Source organism: Hyaena hyaena, unplaced genomic scaffold (assembly GCF_003009895.1).
Source record: "Hyaena hyaena isolate Hyena2069 unplaced genomic scaffold, ASM300989v1 scaffold_871, whole genome shotgun sequence".
Lineage (NCBI taxonomy): Eukaryota > Metazoa > Chordata > Mammalia > Carnivora > Hyaenidae > Hyaena > Hyaena hyaena.
In genome coordinates, this window is record NW_024081500.1 from 793,624 (window position 1) to 814,280 (window position 20,657).

A 20,657-nucleotide genomic window follows, 5' to 3' on the forward strand; every position below is an offset into this window, starting at 1 on the left:
AAAAGTTCCAGCAAAGCAAACTTTAAAAGATCTATATGGCCAATCACTATTCTTGCTGAGGTTATGTAAATAATTAGGCCAAGTTTGTTAAAACGATTTGTTCTACAAAAGAATTAGTCTTGATTTGGCTATGGCTCTCCAAACTATGGTTTTCAATCTGCTTCCAGAAAGCCTCTCCTCACTGTAGACCTATCAATAGGTAAAGACTATAATGCTCTGTTAAATTATTCACTTGAGTCTGGGTTAATTCATAAGTATGTAAATGAATATGCAAACCATATCCTCCCTAAACCTGATCTGACAGTTACTAAAAATCCATCCCATATAAATGCAGGAGACCTAGTTTATTTAAAGAACTGGAAGTCTTGGGGCTCCTAGATGGCTCAGTTGGTTAAGTGACTGACTTTGACTCAGGTCATGATCTCACAGTTCGTGAGTTTGAGCCCCGCTTTGGGCTTTGCTGACAGCTCGGAGCCTGGAGCCTGTTTCAGATTCTGTGTCTCCCTGTGTCTCTGACCCTCTCCCACTCACATTCTGTCTGTCTGTCTGTCTCTCAAAGATAAATTAATTAATTTTTAAAAATTGGGGGGATGGGGCGCCTGGGTGGCTTAGTCGGCTGAGCGTCCGACTTTCGCTTAGGTCACGATCTTGCGGTTCATGGGTTAGAGCCCCGCGTAGGGCTCTGTGCTGACAGCTCAGAGCCTGGAGCCTATTTCAGAGTCTGTGTCTCCTCTCTCTCTGACCCTCCCCTGCTCACGCTGTCTCTCTCTCTCCTAGAAATTAAAAAAAAAAAGGGGGGGGGATTGGAAATCTAATACGAGAGGGGATTTAACTCCAAAATGGAAGGACCCCTACCGGGTCATATTATGTACTCCCACTGCAGTAAAATTAGAAGGACATTCCTCATGGACTCACATATCGGGAATTAAACCTGTACCATCTTCACAGGAATCTAGTATGCCAGCTGACGCACCTGCTTATTCCTGTGAACCTGTAGAACACCTCAAATTTCTCTTCAAACGACAATGAAGGACTTGAGGAAAGTTCTGATTAACTATCAAAGGCTGTTTCTTTTGGCCTCTTCTTCTCATAATAATATTAACTTTCCTTTGTTGTCATTTCCGGTGTCTCCCTGCCTGGTGCTCAAACTCCGATACTGCTGTAACTTGTAGCTGTCAGATGATCGTTTCTACGCAAGGAGGGTTATATATACTGTGTCCACCTTGGAATGGCTGCCTCTGCCTTTGGTAACTCCTACATATAAATACCCCACTTGACCAATGTTGACCCATAGGTGGGGACATCTCTAGCCCCTATTCAGCTAGAAGAAATTACAGAAGATGAGACCTTCCGCCCTCAGCAGTCTTTTTTTTTTTAAATTTTTTTTATGTTTTATTTATTTCTAGGAGAGAGAGACAGCGTGAGCAGGGGAGGGTCAGAGAGAGAGGGAGTCACAGACCGAAAGAGGCTCCAGGCTCTGAGCTGGCAGTCAGCACAGAGCCCGACGCGGGGCTCGAACCCACGAACCGTGAGATCATGACCTAAGCCCAACCGACTAAGCCACTCAGGCGCCCCGCCCTCAGCAGTCTTAAAGATGTAAGGGTCAAAATGGTTCAGGGGAGAATGATGTGGGAAACAAAGGCAGAGAAAATGGTAGGTAAAATTAAATTTCCTTGTAACCTATAGCCCACTGACAGATACCTGAGGCGGTGGAGTAAAACATTTCTCCAGATCCCGTACTGTCTTCATGTTGATGCCTTGCTCAGGGGAAAAACAACCTTAGCTTGACAATAGTAACGCCTCCAGTATCTTGTGAGTATTCTTTCTTTGTTGTTGTTTTGTTTTGTGCTTGTGTTTTTAAAGTTTACTTATTTATTTTGAGACAGAGTGTGAGTGGGGAAGGGACAGAGTGAGAGTGAGAGTGAGAGAGGGAAAGGGAGAGGGAGAGGGAAGGAGAATCCTAAGCAGAGAGAGAGAATCCTAAGCAGGCTGTGCACAGTGTGGAGTTAAATGAGGAGCTCGAACTCACAAACCCTGAGATCATTACCTGAGCTGAAGTCAAGATGCTTTAACCAACTGAGCCACCCAGGTGACCCTCTTGTGAGTCTTCTTTAGGATATGAAAGTCTTTTTGGAAACCTCCCTTTTGCCTTTAACTCCCCCAAGTCCATGGTATATAACCGATCACTCCTCACAACCCCAGCACAGCTCTTTCTACCCATGGGTCCTGTCCCTGTGCTTTAGTGAAATCACATTTTTGCACCAAAGATGTTTCAAGAATATCTTCTTGGATGTTGGCTCTGGAGACACCCCCCTCCCAAACCACATCATCTTCAGCTCTAAAACAGGGTTTGGCACATAGGAGGTGTCCAGGACACATAATTTGGACAAACAAATACTCAGCACTAGACAGTGCCCAAAGCATCTGACATGCATGGACTCATTTAATGTCACATAGCATTTCCAGTAGCGTCCCCATTTTATGGATGAGCAAACCGAGGCCCCAAGAGGCCAACTAATTTTGGTAAAGTTGAGCAGGTGATAGGCGAGGTGGTAGGTAGGTAGCTGTCTTGATTTCAGTCAGGTGATTCCATGCCCTCAACTTGCACATTCCCAATGCCCGGCTCTCAGGTCAACTCTGCGTCAACAACATGGTCAGAGTCTGAGGGGGCCTGGGATGAGGAGAGTGGTAGGAACAGGGGCCCATATCCAAGGGGTCAGGAGGCCCAGAGTCGCTGGTGGCAACCGTATATCTAGTGACTACTGGGAACCAAGTCCCATCTACCTGATGTATTTGTCCTTTGAGAACACACCTTCCCTGATAAGACCTGGCTTCTCCGCCTGGGAGCCTCTCAGAGCCCCGTCATGTGATCATGCATTTGTCTGATCTCTTCCAGCGCCCAGAGGCTCTAGTCCCAGGGATCCAGCCAGGGGGCGTTCCCTTCTCTTCCCTGTGCAAACATGGAGCCCAAGGAAAGGGCTGCGTTCTGGGGCCTTATCTGCCTAGACAAAGCCTCTGTCCGTCTCCAGTAAATCCTGGGCTCTGTCTACAAAAGGGAGGGAGGCAGGAGGAGAAATTTCTCAGCCCCCACTCCACTCCCCCCTGCAACCACGGCCTGTGCTGCACTAGTTCCCCTTCCGTGGTGGCCACAGCTCTGTCACGGGTTCCTGTTGGGGCTTCCGTGGCCTCCTCCACATTCCGGGCATTTCCCTCCCTGACAGAAGGATCTGGATCCGGGCTCCTGCCCTGGTCCCTGCGGACATGGTGCCTCTGCTGCTGCTGCCCCTGCTGTGGGGGGGTGAGTGGGCCGAGGCAGGACGGCTGGGCTCAGGGGGGAGGGGGCTGGAGCCCCGGCTGAGCCTCCATGATCCCTTAGGGTCCCCGCAGGACGATCCAGGGATCCAGCTGCGAGGGCAGGAACCCGTGACGGTACAGGAGGGTCTGTGTGTCCACGTGAGCTGCTCCTTCTCCTACCCCTGGAGAACTGGGTCTTCCAGGAAGATGCTCTACGTATACTGGTTCCGGGGTTGGGACACCTCAAGCAACAGTCATCCAGCGGCTACAAACAACCCAGGGAGACCAGTGAAGACAGACACCAAGGGCCGATTCCAGCTCACAGGGGACCCCAGGACAGGCGACTGCTCCCTGAGAATCAGAGAGGCCCGGAGGAGCGACGAGGGAGTCTACTACTTCCGAGTGGAGAGAGGAGAGGACGTGAAATACACTTACAGAGATATGCCGCTGACTGTGAAGGTGACAGGTATGGCAGGGGTCCCGGGAGAGGGCTCTGGGGGTGGACACCCCCTCTTAGAGCAGGCCAGGACTCTAGAACATTCCCTGCTCCAGGTCTTGGGGCTGGGACTGTTGAAAAAGATACAGGCCCAGGGTCAGCTTGGGCCCCATGGTCCTGTGCCTCTCAGGGTCGCACTGAGGGTCATCACCCCCTGGGGCCCAGGCACCTCCCTCTCTCGTCCTCAGCTCTGACACTGGAACCAGACATCCACGTCCCGGAGCCCCTGGAGTCTGGCAGGCCCGCACAGCTGACCTGCAGCCTGCCGGGGTCCTGCGAAGGGGGAAGGCCTCTCACATTCTCCTGGGCGGGGGCTGCTCTGGACTCGCTGGACCCCAACACCCTGCACTCGTCGGTGCTGGGCTTCACCCAGAGGCCGCAGGACCATGGCACCAACCTCACCTGTCAGGTGAAACTGCCAGGAGCTCAGGCCACCCTGGAAAGAACCATCTGGCTCAATGTCTCCTGTGAGTGCTGGGCAGGGGGTGTGGGTAGGGCACTGCTAGGTCCCTCAGGGCAGTGGGATTGAGTAGGTAGGGGGGTGGGGGTGAGGTGAGATGGCAAGGGTGGCCATGCACACCTTCCCGGTGCTCCCCTACCCTCCCTGGGTGCTGGGTCAGCTTCTATCCCAATCATCACCTCTGAAGCAGGACAATATCTTTCTATCCCAGATGCTCCCCACAACCTCACCATCAGCATCTTCTTCAGCAATGTCACAGGTAGGAAAGCCCCCTTCTTGGGGGCTGGGGCCTGGCCTGGGGTGGGAGGCTGTGCAGTCAGCTTCCAGCAAGGGACCATCTGCCTCAATGTCTCCCATGAGTGCTAGAGGGAGGGCTGGGTCCCAGGAAGCAGTGGATCCAATGGGGGAAGGAGGGATCCAATCCTGGGATCCTTTTCCCCGTAGAGATGGGGGTAGGACTGAAAGTCCCGTCCAAGGTTGTCACTTTGGGGCTTCTGGAACAAAGGGCATGAGCCCATCCCTCTCAGACACCTTGCAGTTGATGTCCACTCACATTTTGCAGTGACACAACACAGGTAGGAAAGATCCTCTCTTTCCTGGGGCTGTGATAAGAGCTGGGTGTCTCCTGCTCAGGCTTAGGGCTCAGGGTTTGGGGATGAGACCCTCCCCCACGCCTCAGCCCTCGGGGTCAGGATCACCCCCTCCCCAACCTCACTGACTTCTCCCATCATGGATCCTACCTCTACTGTCTCTGGTTTGTATGTATTATTTATGTTTTATTTTGACAGAGGTCTGATTGACACATAACATTGTGTTCATTTTCACCCGTACAACACAATGATCTGGGGTTTGTGTGTATTGCAAAATAATCACAACAAGTGCGTTTAACATCCGGCATCACACAGAGTTACAATTCTTTTTTCTTGTGGTGGGAACATCTAAGACCTACTCTCTTAGCAACTTTCAAGTCTATGGTACAAGAATTATAGTCTCCGTGCCTGCACCTTACATCATGGGACTTATTCGTTCTATAACTGGACGCTGGTCCCTTTTGACCTTCTCCATTGCTCATTACTTTTAAAGTCTATGGTTTTTTAAATTTATTTTAACTTTTATTTTAAAGAGGGGAGCAGAGGAAGAGAGAATCTCAAGCAGGCTCCATGCTCAGCACAGAGCCTAACACGGGGCTGGATCCCATAACCCGGGGATCAGTTTCTGAGCCACAGAGTTAGATGCCAGATGGACTGAGGCATCCAGGGGCCCAAAGTCTATGTTCAACTGTAGTAACACAGACACAAGGAAACACTGACTATCGTCACCACGTTTAAGGGTAGAGCTCAGCAGTGTCAGGTCCAGTCTGGAGCTGTGCAAGCGCCCTGAAGACCTCCCCATAGCTCACAGCACCGAAACTCTGTGTCCATGAGACATGGACTCCCCCATCCCCCAATCCCTGGCAGCCTCCCTTCCACCTTCTGACTCTCCAAGTTCTGCTCCCTGGGCGGGAGTTTCTGTCTGCCCTCCTTCATTTCTGATCTGGTCATTAGTGGAGGATTCTTCCGTGTCCCCCTTGCCGACAGCTCCCGCCGGACACCTGTTTCTCTCTGTCTCCACATTCCTGGGGGTGCCCACTCTGTCCTATGTCTCCACCTGTGACCCCATTCCTACCCAGATCCTCTCCTGATGCCTCGCACAACTTTCTAGTCGGACAAGATCTGCACAGGTAGCTGATGCCTCTCCACGGCCCCTGCATGTGCTCCTTAACCCAGGTGGGATCTGGACCCCATGCTAGGACACCCCTGCTCCTCTCTCCCCATGAATCAGTGATTCTGCAGAACCTCACTTCCCAAATCATTTCCTTCTTCCTGCGTTGGCCCACACCCAGCTCCACTCTGATCCTGGAGGCTGAAACATTGCCTCAGCCTCCTCCTCAGTCTCCTCCTCAGCCTCCCTGCCTCCTGGTCAGTCTCTCCTATGCAGTCCCCACATGGCCCCCGAAGGATCTGTCTACCCCAGAGCTGCTTCTGCATTTCCCCTGCTGAAGCCCCTCCTGCTTCCCAGTAACCTCAGGGCAAAGCTCAATGCGCCCAGCCTGGCACTCAAGGCTCCAATATTTCTGACCCTGCCTTCTTTCCCTCCACGATCCTGTCTCTCCTGGTTCTCCCTCACCAGTTTCGGGTGCACATGGGCCTCCCTCACCTGCTGGGCCACCAAGTCTTGGCACATCACCACTGGGAGCCGCCCACCCACCACTCAGCCTCCCCACCTCAGCACAACTCCCGTCTTTCTGGTGGCCTCACTTGCCCACCAGGGTCCTTAATCGGCCATGAGTAGCCCCTCCATCGGCCCCTGTCTCGTGGCCCTGTCTCTCCACCTGTGGCTCTGCGGGAACACCCAGGAGGAGACTCCTGTGGCAGCTCCACCCACCTCGTGGTGAATGTCTTCCCCAGTCCTGAAGACGCTGTACAATGGGACGTCGCTGCCGGTCCTGGGGGGGCAGTTCCTGCGACTGGTCTGCATGGCTGACAGCAACCCCCCTGCAGTGCTGAGCTGGTCCCGGGAGGGGACAGCCCTGCGCCCCTCCCAGCCCTCAGCACCCGGGGTCCTGGAGCTGCCCCACGTAGGGCCTGGAGATGAAGGGGAATTCACCTGCCAGGCTCGGCACCCACTGGGCTCCCAGCACATTTCCTTCAGCCTCTCTGTGCAAAGTGAGTTGCAACACAGATTCTGGGGGTGGACAGCCTGGCCAGGTGTTTGGGATGTGGAAGGGCCTGGAGCCTGGGGACAGAACTCATCCTCTGTCCCTCCTTCCCCAGGAAGCCTCTTTTCCTGCAACTGTGTGACCGGGGAGCAGGAGGGCTCCTGGCCCCTGGTCCTCACCCTGCTCAGAGGGGCCCTCATGGGGGCTGGTTTCCTCCTCACCTATGGCCTCACCTGGATCTACTACAGCAGGTGAGCAGGCTGTCCCTGCCCAGGGAAGTCTCCAGGAGGTCCCTGAGTTCCAGGTGGCGCTGAGCTGTCCCACCCGCCTGGAGTTACAATGAAAGGGGCAACTCTCTGATCTGAGACCCATGTTGGCTCTGCAGGTGTGGAGGCCGCCAGGGAGCAAACCTGAGAGTCCACACTGAGCCTCCCTCCTTCATGACACAGGACTGAGGTGTGGCCCTGGGGCCCAGGGGGACAGAGGTGGGGCCGTCATGCTCAGCCTCTTTCTGGGAGCTCTGAACTCGAACCGGCTCCGGTGTGCCCCGGGGAGTGTGATCTGGGGATGTGACGGAGTGGCAGCATGAGGAGGCCTCACCATCCGAAGCAGGGACTACTTACATTTGTGGAGGGGGTGTGGCGCACCATGCCATTCCGGGCCACGGGGTGCGGATAGGCCTCGCCAGGTCCCGCAGAGACCTGTGGGAAAGGCCTGGCCGAGAGAGCCTGGCAGGATCAGCTAGTGGGAGTCATCCGGGGGGCCTTGGCCTGGAGGGGTAGCTCCAGGTGTCTGGGAGCTGTCCTGGGTGGGGCAAACGGTGGCCTGGCATGGGGGTGAGGGAAAAGGGGTGTTTGGGGGACAAGGGCTGGGGACTGGTTGCTTTGCTCTGAAGGGAGAGCTCCTGGCAGAGCCCTCTGCCATCCGGAAGCCCTAGCCTGGCCTGGGAGGGGCGAGCTCCCCCCGGATGGCAAGCTTTCCAAGATGTCAGTCATCACAAGATACAGGAAATAAACAACCTGACTAATCCAACCCCACGGGTCCCCCGTGTTTGTGCCTGTGCGTGGGTCTCTCTGCTCAGCCTCCTCCTCCTTGCTGGTGTCAGCCCTCCCTCCTTCCTCCTCTCCCTCCCCAGCCCTGCCCCTGGGAAGGGATTGAACTGCATTCACGGTTACTTCCCATGACCCAGCCCAATATAAGCCTTGAACTCCGGAACCGTGAGATCATGTCCTGAGCCTAAAATCAAGAGTTGAACGTTTAACCGACTGACCCCCATAGGCACCCCCAGAATAGGACATGTAATCATGAATACAAGTCAAGGGCACCCTGGTGGCCAGTCCTTTGAGCGTCCAACTTGGCTCAGGTCATGATCTCACAGTTCATGGGTTTGAGCCCCACTTTAGGCTCTGTGCTGACAGCTCAGAGCCCGGAGCCTGCTTCGGATTCCGTGTCTCCCTCTCTCTGCCCCTCCCCCATGCACACTCTTTTCTCTCTCTCTATATATATATGTATATATTTTTATCTATAACTTATAAAAAATTACAAATACAAGTTTGAGTAAAGTGCAACACATTGATTTTCCCATTTAATGTCTCTGTGGAAGTTCCTAGAGCAAAATTGTGTCTTAATCTTCTCTTCCTTTTGCTAAACAGCTTTCAACCAAGATTTTTCGTGTGTTCATTGTGTTTTGAGCCTAACTTAACTAGAGTAAAGTATGCAAATCTGAAGAGTGGAGGTGGATGAGTGCCTCCCTATGTGAACACCCTTGCTTCCACCACCAAGTTCAGCCTACAGATTCCTTCCACTTACTCCTGGAGGTCACGTGCCACCATTGCAGTGGGGAGGGGGAGCGGTGGGCGGGCAGCCCAGGGGGAGATGTGGGGAGACCTGAGGGCCCTGCAGATGAGGGGAGGCGCCCCTGTGCCTGCAGCTGGGCAGGAGTTCTGGAAGCCCCATGTACAAGATCACGGTGGGAGAGAAGGCAGCTTAGAAACTTTGGGGCCTGAGTGCCGAGCTGAAGGCATTGGGCTTTGTCTTAGGCCCTTCAAGTAAAATCCTTACAAGTGTACCACCTCCTCTCTTGTGTCCCTGCAGATGCCTTCTCGTGGGCTTTGTGTGCCGCAAATGGGGGCTCAGATATTACTTATGCTTTAGGGTCTGACTTCCTTCTCTCGGCGTTATGTTTTTCAGGTTATCCATCCATGTTGTAAGACGAATCAATAATTCATTTGGTTTTGGTATTGTTTTTGCTTGTTTTTTAGTTTATTTATTTATTTTGAGGGGGCAAAGGGGCAGAGAGAGACGGAGAGACAGGATCCCAAGAATACTCCACACTGTCAGCCCAGAGCCCAACATAGGGCTCAAACCCACAAGCATGAGATCATGACCTGAGCTGAAAAGAAGAGTCAGGTGTTTAACCACTGTGTGACACAGTCCTCCCTATTTTTGCTTTTAATTAGTATTCGATTCTATTTAATTAGGAGTCTACTATTCTACTCTTTAATGAGTAATCTATGCATATCTGCCAGCGGTTTATTCTTAAATACAGTGACTACATTTGTTCCCGGGGTTTGGATATTATTTATGATTATTAATTTATATGATTTTTTTTTCATTTGTTTAAGTAGGCTCCATGCCCACCTTGGGTCTTGAACTCATGACCCAAAGATTAAGAGTGCTAGGCTCCACTGACTGAGCCAGCCAGGCACCCGCAATAGGAAAGTTTCAATAAAACAGAAGGAAGGACTCTGACCCATCATGAGGTAGGCATGTCACCAGCTACAGAGGATGGCATTAAAGAGTTCTCCCGAATAGTCAGATGAATACACACCCCCTCCACCACGTTGATGGTTTCTTTTAATATTTTACTTTGTTAAACTTTTTAAGTTTTATTTATTTATTTTCAGAGAGAGAGAGAATGTGGGGGGTGGGCAGAGGAGAAGGGGAAGAGGATCCAAGGTGGTCTCTTGCTGTCAGCACAGAGCCCGATGTGGGGCTCGAACTCACAAACTGTGACATCGTGACCTGAGCCAAAGTCAGACACTTCACCGACTGAGCCACCCAGGCGCCCCCCATGTTCATGGTTGAAAGTTCTAATCTCGCTCCATCAGCAATTTCCCTTCTAGGCAGACAGATGCACAAAGCACAGAGAGCAGGGACTTTCATGGATGTTGTACCCCGTCTTCTTGGAGCTTCCTCCCCACAAGCTGGCAGCAGCCAGTTCCTGTCAGTGGGGAAGTGGAGAAACCCCATGGTACACACACACATTGGAATATATTCAGCCGAGAGAAGGAAGGAACTCCCAACACATGCTACACATGGGTGAACGTTGAGGACGTGATGTAAGGGAGAGAAGCCAGACAGAAAATGGGAGGTACATGGAGCCTGGTCAGAGTCATGGAAACAGAAAGCAGAGTGGTGGCTGTCAGGGGATGGGAGAGGGGAAATGGAGAGTCATTTTGGGAAGATGAGAAAGTGCTCGAAATAGACAATGGTGATGGCTGCGCAACAGGTTGAATGTACGTAATAGTGTTGAAGGGTATACTTTTCATATTATAATGTTTTTAAACATTTAGTTTTGAGAGACAGTGTAGGTGCAGGGGAGGGGCAGAGAGAGGGTGAGATACAAATCTGAAGCAGGTTCTAGGCACTGAGCTGTCAGCACAGAGCCTGAGGAGGACTCGAACTCAAGGGCCATGAGATCATGACCTGAGCCAAAGTCAGACGCTTAACCCACCAAATTACCCAGGTGCCCCGTAAAGTGTATACTTAAAAATGGTCAAGGGGCCCCACGAATGTATGGCCAACTAATCTCTGACAAAGCAGGAAAGAATATCCAATGGATAAAAGACAGCCTCTTTACAGATGAACTGGACAGCAACACGCAGAAGAATGAAACTAGATCATTTTCTCACACCATACACAAAAATAAACTCAAAATGGATAAAGGACCTGAATGTGAGACAAGAAACCATCAAAACCCTAGAAGAGAAGGCAGGACAAAACCTCCTTGAGCTCAACCGCAACAATTTCTTACTTGACACATCCCCAAAGGCAAGGGAATCAAGAGCAAAAATGAACTACTGGGACCTCATCAAGATAAAAACTTCTGCACGGCAAAGGAAACCATTAATGAAACTAATAGGCAACTGATGGAATGGGAAAAGATAGTTGCAAATGACATATCAGATAAACGGCTAGAATCCAAAATCTATAAGGAACTCACCAAACTCCACACCCGAGAAACAAATAATCCAGTCAAGAAATGGGCAGAAGACATGAACGGACACTTCTCCAAAGAGGACATCCAGATGGTCAACAGAGACATGAATGATGCTCAGCGTCCCTCCTCATCAGGGAAATACAAATCAAAACCACACTGAGACACCACCTCACGCCAGTCAGAGTGGCTAAAATGAACAAATCAGGAGGCTCTAGATGCTGGTGGGGATGTGGAGAAACGGGCACCCTCCGACACTGCTGGTGGGAATGTAAGCTGGTGCAACTCCTCTGGAGAACAGTGTGGAGGGTCCTCAAAAAATTAACAATAGAACTCCCCTGTGACCCAGAAATAGCACAGCTAGGAATTTACCAGAGGGATCCAGAAGTACTGATGCATACGGGCACATGTACCCCAATGTTCGTAGCAGTACTCTCAACAATACCAAAACATGGAAAGAGCCTAAGTGTCCATCAACGGACGAATGGATCAAGAAGATGTGGTTTGGGCACCTGGGTGGCTTAGTCGGTTAAGCGTCCGACTTTTGCTTAGGTCATGATCTCGCGGTTCGTGGGTTCGAGCCCCGCGTCGGGCTCAGTGCTGACTGCCAGCTCAGAGCCTGGAGCCTATTTCAGAGTCTGTATCTCCCTCTCTCTCTGACCTCCCCTGCTCACGCTGTCTCTCTCTTTCTCTCCTAGAAATAAATAAAAATATTAAAAATAGAAGATGTGGTTTATCTATATGATGGAATACTCCATGGCAATGAGAAAGAATGAAAACTGGCCATGCGTAGCAACATGGGTGGAACTTGAGGATGTTAGGGTTAGCAAATAAATCAGGTAGAGGAGGATAGCTCCCATATATTTGCACATATAGGTGGATTAGGAGGAAGCTAACGGAGAACCATGGGGGACAAGAAGGGGAAAAATAGTTGGGGAGAGGGAGGGAAGCAAACCATGAGACACTCTTGAAGGCTGAGAACAAACTGAGTGCAGATGGGGCTGGGGAAAGGGGAAGGGAGATGATGGGCATGGGGAAGGGCACTTATTGGGATGACCACTGAGTAGTAAATGTAAACCAACTTGACAATAAACTATTTAAAAAAAAATAATGGTCAAGGGGCGCCTGGGTGGTTCAGTCCATTAAGCGTCTGACTCTTGATTTTGCTTCATATCATGATCTGAAGGTCGTGGGATTGAGCCCCGTCTTGGCTCTGTGCTGATTGTAGACCCTGCTTGGGATTCTCTCTCACTCCCCCCCTCCCCCATCTCAAAAATAAAGAATCTTTTGAAATAATAAAATAACATGGTCATTTTTGTGTTATGTTTACTGTACCAAAACAAAACCTTACTATACATACTCAAGTCAGACCAATTGGAAACAGGTGATGGACTGAAGCTGCCCGAGGTTCAGAAGCCAGATCAGAAAGAAGAAGTCACAGCCACCCTGACTCTTCTCTCTGCTCCGGAGCCCCTCCTCTGGCCCAGGGCGCACAGCTGTCCTGCTTGGAGCCCTTGATCATGGCTGCCAACTACCCCGGGCCTCGCCACACGGTATGGTACACTCAGCGACAGGCGTTAGGAGTCCATTCCCAGTCTCTGTCTCATTGAAATGTTGGCCACATTGTGCTGCTGCACCTGACTGTCATCTAAGATCACAGCTGCAGAATTCAGTTTTATGGCACAAACCAGTACAGCAAAGCCTGCACCCTGCTCAGGACTTTTTAATTAAATTTATAAAAGTTATTTGAGAGACAGAGAGCAGGAGAGAGCAGGAGGAGAGAGAGAGCATCTTTTTCTTCTTTAATGTTTATTTTTGAGAGAGAGTGAGCACATGGGAGGGGCAGAGAGACGGAGAAAGAGGACTCAAAGGAGGCTCTACGCTGAGAACACAGTGCCAGACGTGGGGCTCAACCTCACAAACCGTGAGATCATGACCTGAGCCAAAGTCAGACGCTTAACGGACCGAGCCACCAAGGCGTCCCAGAGGGAGAGAATATTAAGCACCCAACTGGGGCCTCAATCCAAGACACTGGCATCATGTCCTGAGCTGAAATCAGGAGTTGGACGCTCAACTGACTGAGCCACGCAGGCGCCCCTCATCCTAATCAGATTTAACAGCCACAGAGGGTGACGGGATCTCCCACACGTACTCACTGCAGGGAAGCCAAAGCTGCCAACCCAGCGTAATACAGGAGAGAGTTCCCGAGGGTGACGCGTGATTGTCACAGGCAAGCTGATGTCCTTTCCCCCAGCAGGAGAACAAAAGCTTCTGGCCTGCATTCCCAGCTCTAAATCCAAGTGTATTTGGTGGCAGGGGGAAGTTCCAAGACCCCCCAGGCGATGCCCCAAACCAGCAATCCTATATGTATTATGTTTCTTCTCTCTCTAGGAACCGATAATAAAGGTAAAGATACATACGAAGCACAGTAAGATATTAACCACGGGAAGTAATAAGAAAGCATGACCACTGCAACAATTTACTGCCCTACAGGTACGTGAATGGGATCTCTGTGTCTCTCCCCAAATTTCCTCTTGTGCTGTCCTCACCCTTCTTCTGAACGTGATGATGCGGATGATCAGAAGGCTACTTTCTGAGGTGAAGTGAATAGAACGAGGTAGCCTTGTGATGTAGCGCTAGGCTGCTATTGACCTACTGGGTGTCCTGAGGAAAGGCAACCAGACCGCAGCTGACCTCTGGGGAACTGAAACCACACAGAGTGAAACTGTGCATAGGGCGCCTGGGTGGCTCAGTGAGTTAAGTGTCCGACTTTGGCTCAGGTCATGATCTCACGGTTCATGGGTTCCAGTCCCGCATCAGGCTCTCTGCTGACTGCCTGCTCAGACCTGAAGCCTGTTTCAGGTTCTGTGTCTCCCTCTCTTCTCTCTGTCCCTCCCCTGTGAATGCTGTCTCTCTCTCTCTCTCTCTCTCAGAAATAAATAAAACATTGAGAAACAAAAACAAACAAAAAGAAAAACAAATAAAGAAACTGTGGATAAAGGGGACCCACCAGCCTGTCAGGCAGTTTTGCAAAGTGACTGAGCTCCTTGACATTGTCACCAGCAGGGTCTGAAGATGTCTGACTCCTCTGCACTCCCTCCAACACTAGAGAAAATCAGGCTTTTCCACGTTAGCCCCCACCCCGGTGTGTGCAGATGCTTTGTTTTTTAATGACTCTTAGTCAGAAGTCTGACTTAGGTCTCAGCATTTTATTTTTTTTAAACGTTTATTTATTTGGAGAGAGAGAGCGTGTGCACCCAGAGGTGGAGGAGAGAGAGAATCCCAGGCAGTCTTCACACTTTGAACCCAGAGCCCGATGTGGGGCTCGAACCTACGAACTGCGAGATCATGACTGGAGCCAAATCAAGAGTCAACACTTCAGTTACTGAGCCACCCAGGTGCCTCTAAAGATATTTTATTTTTCAGTATTTTCTACATTCCTTGTGTGGCTCAGACTCATATCCCGAGATGAAGAGTGGCATGCTCTACTGACTCAGTCAGCTAAGGTTCCCTACTTCCATACAAATTTGATAACAAGTTGTCAAGTTCCACAAAAATCACCCGGGGATTGGTTGATATATTGCTCTGATGCTGCATATTAACTTAGGTAGAGGTGACTTTTATACAATATTGTTTTAAACCCATTGACACAACATCTTTTTCAATTTACTTACATATTTTTAAAATATTTTGAAGTGCAATGTTTTCATTTCTTTTTCTGAGAGAGAGAAGGTGCAAGAGAGCAAGGGGAAGACAGAGAGAGGAGGGTGAGACAGAGAATGCCACCAAGGGCAGAGAGTGGGCAGAGAGAGAGAGAAAGAGAAATGGGGCCCACACTCACCTGATGTGGGACTTGAACTCGCAAACCCTGAGATCATGAACTGAGCTGAAGTCAGAAGCTTAATGACGAAGCCACCGAGGATCCTTACAAAGTGTTTTTTACCATTTATTTATTTCTGAGAGACAGAGAGACAGTGCATGAGCAGGGGAGGAGCAGAGAGAGAGAGGGAGACACAGAATGCGAAGCAGGCTCCCAGCTCTGTGAGCACAGAGCCCAATGAAGGCGTTTGAACTCTCAAACTTTGAGATCATGACGTGAGCCAAAGTCAGACGCTTAGCCTACTGAGTCACCCAGGGGACCCATATCTTGCCTATTGTAAATACTGCTGCAAGGAACACACAGGTGCATATATCTTTTGAGAGAGTGCTTTCATTTCCTTCACATATATACCAGAAGCCTATTGCTGGATCATATGGTAGTTCCGGTTTTAATTTCTTGAGGAACCTCAGAACTGTTTCTCAGAGTGGCTGCACCAACTTACATTCCCACCAGCAGGGCACGACAGTTCTCTCTTTTCCACATCCACTTGAATGGTTTGTGTTTTTGTTTTAATTTTTTTAATGTTTATTTATTTTTGAGAGAGAGACAGAGTGTGGGCAGGGCAAGAGCAGAGAGAGAGAGAGAGAGAGAGAGAGGGAGACACAGACTCTGAAGCAGGCTCCAGGCTCTGAGCTGTCAGCACAGAGCCTGACGCGGGGCTCAAACCCACAAACCACGAGATCGTGACCTGAGCCGCAGGTGGACACTTAACCGACAGAGCCCCACATGCGCGCCTGCACTTGAATGGATTTAAGGAAATGGTAAGTGATCCAATTCCAGAATGTTCAGTGGTTTTCAGCTAGAGGGTGAGTCACACTGAACCTCCAGGACTTTCCCCTTTTAAAACATATTTCTTACTATGAGAGAGCACTTAATTTTTACAGAGAGAACACGATCAGGGGGGAGTGGCCGAGGGAGAGAGAGAGAGGGAGACAGAAAATCTCAAGCAGACTCCATGCTCAACGTGAAGTGGGGCTCCATCCCACCACCCTGGGATCATGCCCGGAGCCCAAATCAGGAGTCAGATGCTTAACGGAAAGAGCCACCCAGGCGCCCCACAAGGACTAACTTCTAAGCCGCCTCCACATAGCTTTTACAATCTTGATGCCATAGAAGGCCCAACAACCCTTACAGGGGAAAGGGGCGGCCTTTTCATGGCGAAGGCAGTACTCACTGTTCCCCACGACCACACAACCACAGGCGAACAACAATAAGGTGAAATCACTGCACTCCATTGCTATTTGTCTTTGTAAAGCATGTTTTGTCTAAATCCCCCTTTTCTATCTAGACCGAGGCAAGTGAACCCCAGAGGGTGGTTGGTTTTTTTTTTAGGTCTGTGCTCAAATGTCACCTTCACACCATGGGTTCCTTGACGGACCTCTCTCAGAAGATGCCCTCCCCTCTCCCTCATGGCTCACCACTTCCTCATCTGACTTTCTCTCAGAGTTTAGCGAACTTTTCCTTAAAGGGCCAGGGCAAGTGTTTTCAGCCACAGCGACTCTGCATACGGGTTTTCAACTCTTACTGTAACACAGAAGCAGCCATACATCACAACCAGACGGGTAAGTAAGCCTTCGCATACGGTGGCTGCCGGATTTGGCCAATATGCCCTCATTCCAGAGCCCTGTTCCAGACGAAGTCTACGCGAGATCATCTCGGGTTCTTTCATCTCGCGTTACTGAATTGCAGGCTGCGTGAGAGAAGCCACATGCGTTTGTTCACTGGATCTCCAGTGCCAAGGGAGACTGGCATCGACTCCAGTGTTCACTGGAAAACAGAAACCCTCCCACAAAATACCCCCTAGTCCTCCAGCACCTATTTCCTGCCTCCAGTGGCGGACGTGCTCCTTCGGATCCATCTGCCCCCTCAGTCTGGCTCCCTGGATTTTACATTAACCAGACTCTGCCCTGCTTTATAGCAGAGGAGGGTTTCCTCCATTCTGGAAGCCCAAGGTGCATCAGAATACTTAGCACACACACTCCCTAGATGTGCTTTGGAAGAAGAAACCGATCGCCACAAGAAGATGGAGGTAAGAATGGAGAAGGCTAAGCGGTGATGGGATAGGGGTTTCTAGGGAAAAGAGGATCCTGGCAGTGAGTGCTGGCAATTTCCTCCGATTCTAGAAAACGGGGATGATCTTCTAGTCTACGTTTGTCAAACATACCTGGAGGGCTTTGTTCTAATGCTGGTGCCCGACCTTCAGACGGACCACAGTGTGGTGCCTCAAGGGAAATTTAGTGCTAATCAAATGCACCACTTCAAAAAGTGAAGGAGACAGTGTAGTGTGCGCAAGGATGAGCTGCTGTGGACACCAGCACATAAGAAAGAAAACTTCAGGGGCGCCTGGGTGGCTCAGTTGGTGAAGCGACCGACTATTGATCTCAGCTCAGCTCATGATCCCAAGGTTTGTGAGATGGAGCCCAGCTTCCACTCTGAGCTGACAGGGAAGCCTGCTTGGGAGTCTCTCTCTCTGCCCCTCCCCTGCCTGTGTGCCCACTCGCATTCTCTCAAAAAAAGAAATAAACTTTTTTTTTTTTTTAAAAAAGAAGACTTAAAACCCAGAATAACACGTACCCCTGACAACTGGACAGCTCCAGTGGAAAATCTGAATCTGGATCACGGTGCAATTGTATTGCTTTCCAGTTAAGCACATTGCTAGAAATCTCTCGAAGCAGAAAAAGATACTTCTTAGGAATTCAAATGAGGGGGCACCTGGAGGGCTAGGTCTGTTGAGCATGTGACTTAGCTCAAGTCATGATCTCGCGGTCCGTGGGTTCGAGCCCCGCGTCGGGCTCTGTGTTGACAACTTGGAGCCTGGAACCTACCTCAGATTCTGTTCCCCTCTCTCTCTGTGCTCCTCCCCTGCTCGCACCGCCTCTTTCTCAAGAATAAGCAAAGATAAAAAACATTTTTTAAAGAAATTCAAATGAGAAGATTCCATAATAAAGAGTGCTGTCTTATTACATAGTTTCTGACAGACTCCAATATCCTAGGTGCCAAAGAGGAATTCTAACTCAGTTGTTAGTAAAAAGATGAACCTCATTTACGCTCAAAAGATGGTATTTCAAGATTCTAGTGTCACCTGTCAAGACAGGAATGTCTACAACAGAAGTTCCAGTAAGCACTTAGGATGAAGGGCAATCAGAATACAAGAGCAAGCAAAATACACGTACCTTAACTCCCAATTTGAGAAATCAAGAGAATGTGTGTGTAAATTGATACACACTGTCTAGTTGGTAGTTTGTTTCTAACTCAATTAGGACAAGACATTCCAGTTTATGCTCTCTTCCTGAGGCTCTGTCTGTTCCAAAAGGACCCCTACAGCTCAGCAGAGGGTAGATCTGAGACATTTGCTTCATGTAAAGATCTGCCAGATACTAAGTACCAAGGGTAAGTATAAGGAACAGAACAAGCATCAGCATACAGACGTTCTTGCGAGATTTTCTTTTCTGATCCTAAGCAGCTTGGGTGCGGATTCTGACCAGTGTAGCTCTCTCTGCATGTACCTCTGCTCTGAGCTTTCTACGTTGGCTTCCGAGCTGTCACTTGGGTCTCCTTCATGGATCATCAAGGCCAAGTCTTGAGACATCTGAGGGACATCCAAAATGTCAGCCTGCAGCTGCCGAATTGCCCTTTCGCTCTCTTGAGTAAGTTCCAGATCCTGCTCCGGGGTGGCCGCGTCATGCCCCTGGTTCTATATCCAGTCCCACTGGTCATGGCCAGCATAGGACAGGAGCTGCTCTCTCTTGGCCTCCCCTCCGCAGAGAGGAGGATGCAGCTCTCTCTCTGGCAACCCTCTCCTTTTCGTTAGCAGATACTCACCCGCCCAGCCTGGAAATCCTTCAAGGCCCCAGAGAAGTCATTCAGGAGGCGTTGTTTGTTCTTTCCAGAAGCTCCAGTTCTGTAATTCATTTCTTTCCTGGGCAAGGTGATTCGGGGAATATTGCACCTGTTGCAGATTTTCCTCTGGATGCTTGAGTCCTGCTGACTTCCTGGTAGGCTCAGCGAATTCTTTATGTGAGCAGTGGCTGTGCGGATCGGCTGGAGGTTGCTGTGGAGCCCCGCAGCTGGGGCTCAGAGGGCCCCAGGTCTGGTGTAGGGGCTGGAGGGCATGATGAGGGCCTCAACCCCACGGGGCCTGCACGAACGCCCGGAATCAGCCCAGCGTGGTTGCTCAGGCTCACGGGGAACTGGGAAGAGAAGGGGCTGGAGGGGAAGGGGCTGAGCTGCCCACATGCTCCCTGTCTCTCCTTTCCAGCTGCTCTCGCCCTGTGCTCACCTCACTCTGGACTTCAATGTCATTTGCAAGGGGATCACTGTCAGACTCACTTGGACGAGCACCCCGGCCTCCAGGGCCCTCTTTACTTTCACGGGCTGTGTCACAGGCAGAGATGAGACAAGATAGTTTCTCAGCCCCACCTCAGCGCCCCTCCCCCGCCAGGGCCTGTGCCGCCCAAGTTCCCCTTCCGAGGTGACCACAGCTCTGTCACACACGGCTTCCTGTTGGGGCTCCCGTGGCCTCCCCCACATTAGCACATTTCCCTCCCTGACAGACGGACCTGGATCCGGGCTCCTGCCCTGGTCCCTGCGGACATGGTGCCTCTGCTGCTGCTGCTCCTGCTGTGGGGGGGTGAGTGGGCCGAGGCAGGACGGCTGGGCTCAGGGGGGAGGGGGCTTGAGCCCCGGCTGAGCCTCCATGATCCTCAGGGTCCCCACAGGAGGATCCAGGGATCCAGCTGCGAGTGCAGGAACCCGTGACGGTGCAGGAGGGTCTGTGTGTCCACGTGAGCTGCTCCTTCTCCTACCCCTGGAGAACTGGGTCTTCCAGGAAGATGCTCTAAGTATACTGGTTCCGGGGTTGGGACACCTCAAGCAACAGTCATCCAGCGGCTACAAACAACCCAGGGAGACCAGTGAAGACAGACACCAAGGGCCGATTCCAGCTCACAGGGGACCCCAGGACAGGCGACTGCTCCCTGAGAATCAGAGAGGCCCGGAGGAGCGACGAGGGAGTCTACTACTTCCGAGTGGAGAGAGGAGAGGACGTGAAATACACTTACAGAGATATGCCGCTGACTGTGAAGGTGACAGGTATGGCAGGGGTCCCGGGAGAGGGCTCTGGGGGTGGACACCCCCTCTTAGAGCAGGCCAGGACTCTAGAACATTCCCTGCTCCAGGTCTTGGGGCTGGGACTGTTGAAAAAGATACAGGCCCAGGGTCAGCTTGGGCCCCATGGTCCTGTGCCTCTCAGGGTCGCACTGAGGGTCATCACCCCCTGGGGCCCAGGCACCTCCCTCTCTTCCTCCTCAGATCTGACACAGGAACCAGACATCCACGTCCCGGAGCCCCTGGAGTCTGGCAGGCCCGCACAGCTGACCTGCAGCCTGCCGGGGTCCTGCGAAGGGGGAAGGCCTCTCACATTCTCCTGGGCGGGGGCTGCTCTGGACTCGCTGGACCCCAACACCCTGCACTCGTCGGTGCTGGGCTTCACCCAGAGGCCGCAGGACCATGGCACCAACCTCACCTGTCAGGTGAAACTGCCAGGAGCTCAGGCCACCCTGGAAAGAACCATCTGGCTCAATGTCTCCTGTGAGTTTGGGGAAGGGGGGC

At 51.2% G+C, this 20,657-nt stretch overlaps 2 protein-coding genes across 2 annotated transcripts; both read left to right on the forward strand.

Annotated features, from left to right (window-relative positions):
- The first annotated feature begins 3,229 nt into the window (after window positions 1-3,229).
- On the forward strand, window positions 3,230-7,765 carry LOC120222379 (sialic acid-binding Ig-like lectin 14). The gene is made up of 7 exons (XM_039220176.1): window positions 3,230-3,298; window positions 3,377-3,760; window positions 3,979-4,257; window positions 4,462-4,509; window positions 6,698-6,955; window positions 7,064-7,199; window positions 7,334-7,765. Exons 1-7 carry the CDS (start codon window positions 3,262-3,264, stop codon window positions 7,401-7,403), a joined length of 1,212 nt encoding a protein of 403 aa, XP_039076107.1. The 5' UTR covers window positions 3,230-3,261; the 3' UTR covers window positions 7,404-7,765.
- An 11,474-nt stretch (window positions 7,766-19,239) lies between these two features.
- Window positions 19,240-20,636, forward strand: LOC120222362 (sialic acid-binding Ig-like lectin 14; the record flags this gene model as incomplete). Its single annotated transcript, XM_039220160.1, is given in 3 exon segments — window positions 19,240-19,677; window positions 19,755-20,138; window positions 20,358-20,636. Coding segments are annotated over 3 exon segments (700 nt in total), but the record flags the coding sequence as incomplete, so codon positions are not given.
- Between the last annotated feature and the right edge of the window lie 21 nt (window positions 20,637-20,657).

Bases quoted from the DNA above. Each gene is read 5' to 3' on its own strand.
- LOC120222379 (XM_039220176.1), top strand. From the start codon at position 3,262: ATGGTGCCTCTGCTGCTGCTGCCCCTGCTGTGGGGGG. The intron at 6,956-7,063 runs GTGAGTTGCAAC...CTCCTTCCCCAG, and splicing joins CTTCAGCCTCTCTGTGCAAA to GAAGCCTCTTTTCCTGCAAC. The intron at 7,200-7,333 runs GTGAGCAGGCTG...TTGGCTCTGCAG, and splicing joins ACCTGGATCTACTACAGCAG to GTGTGGAGGCCGCCAGGGAG.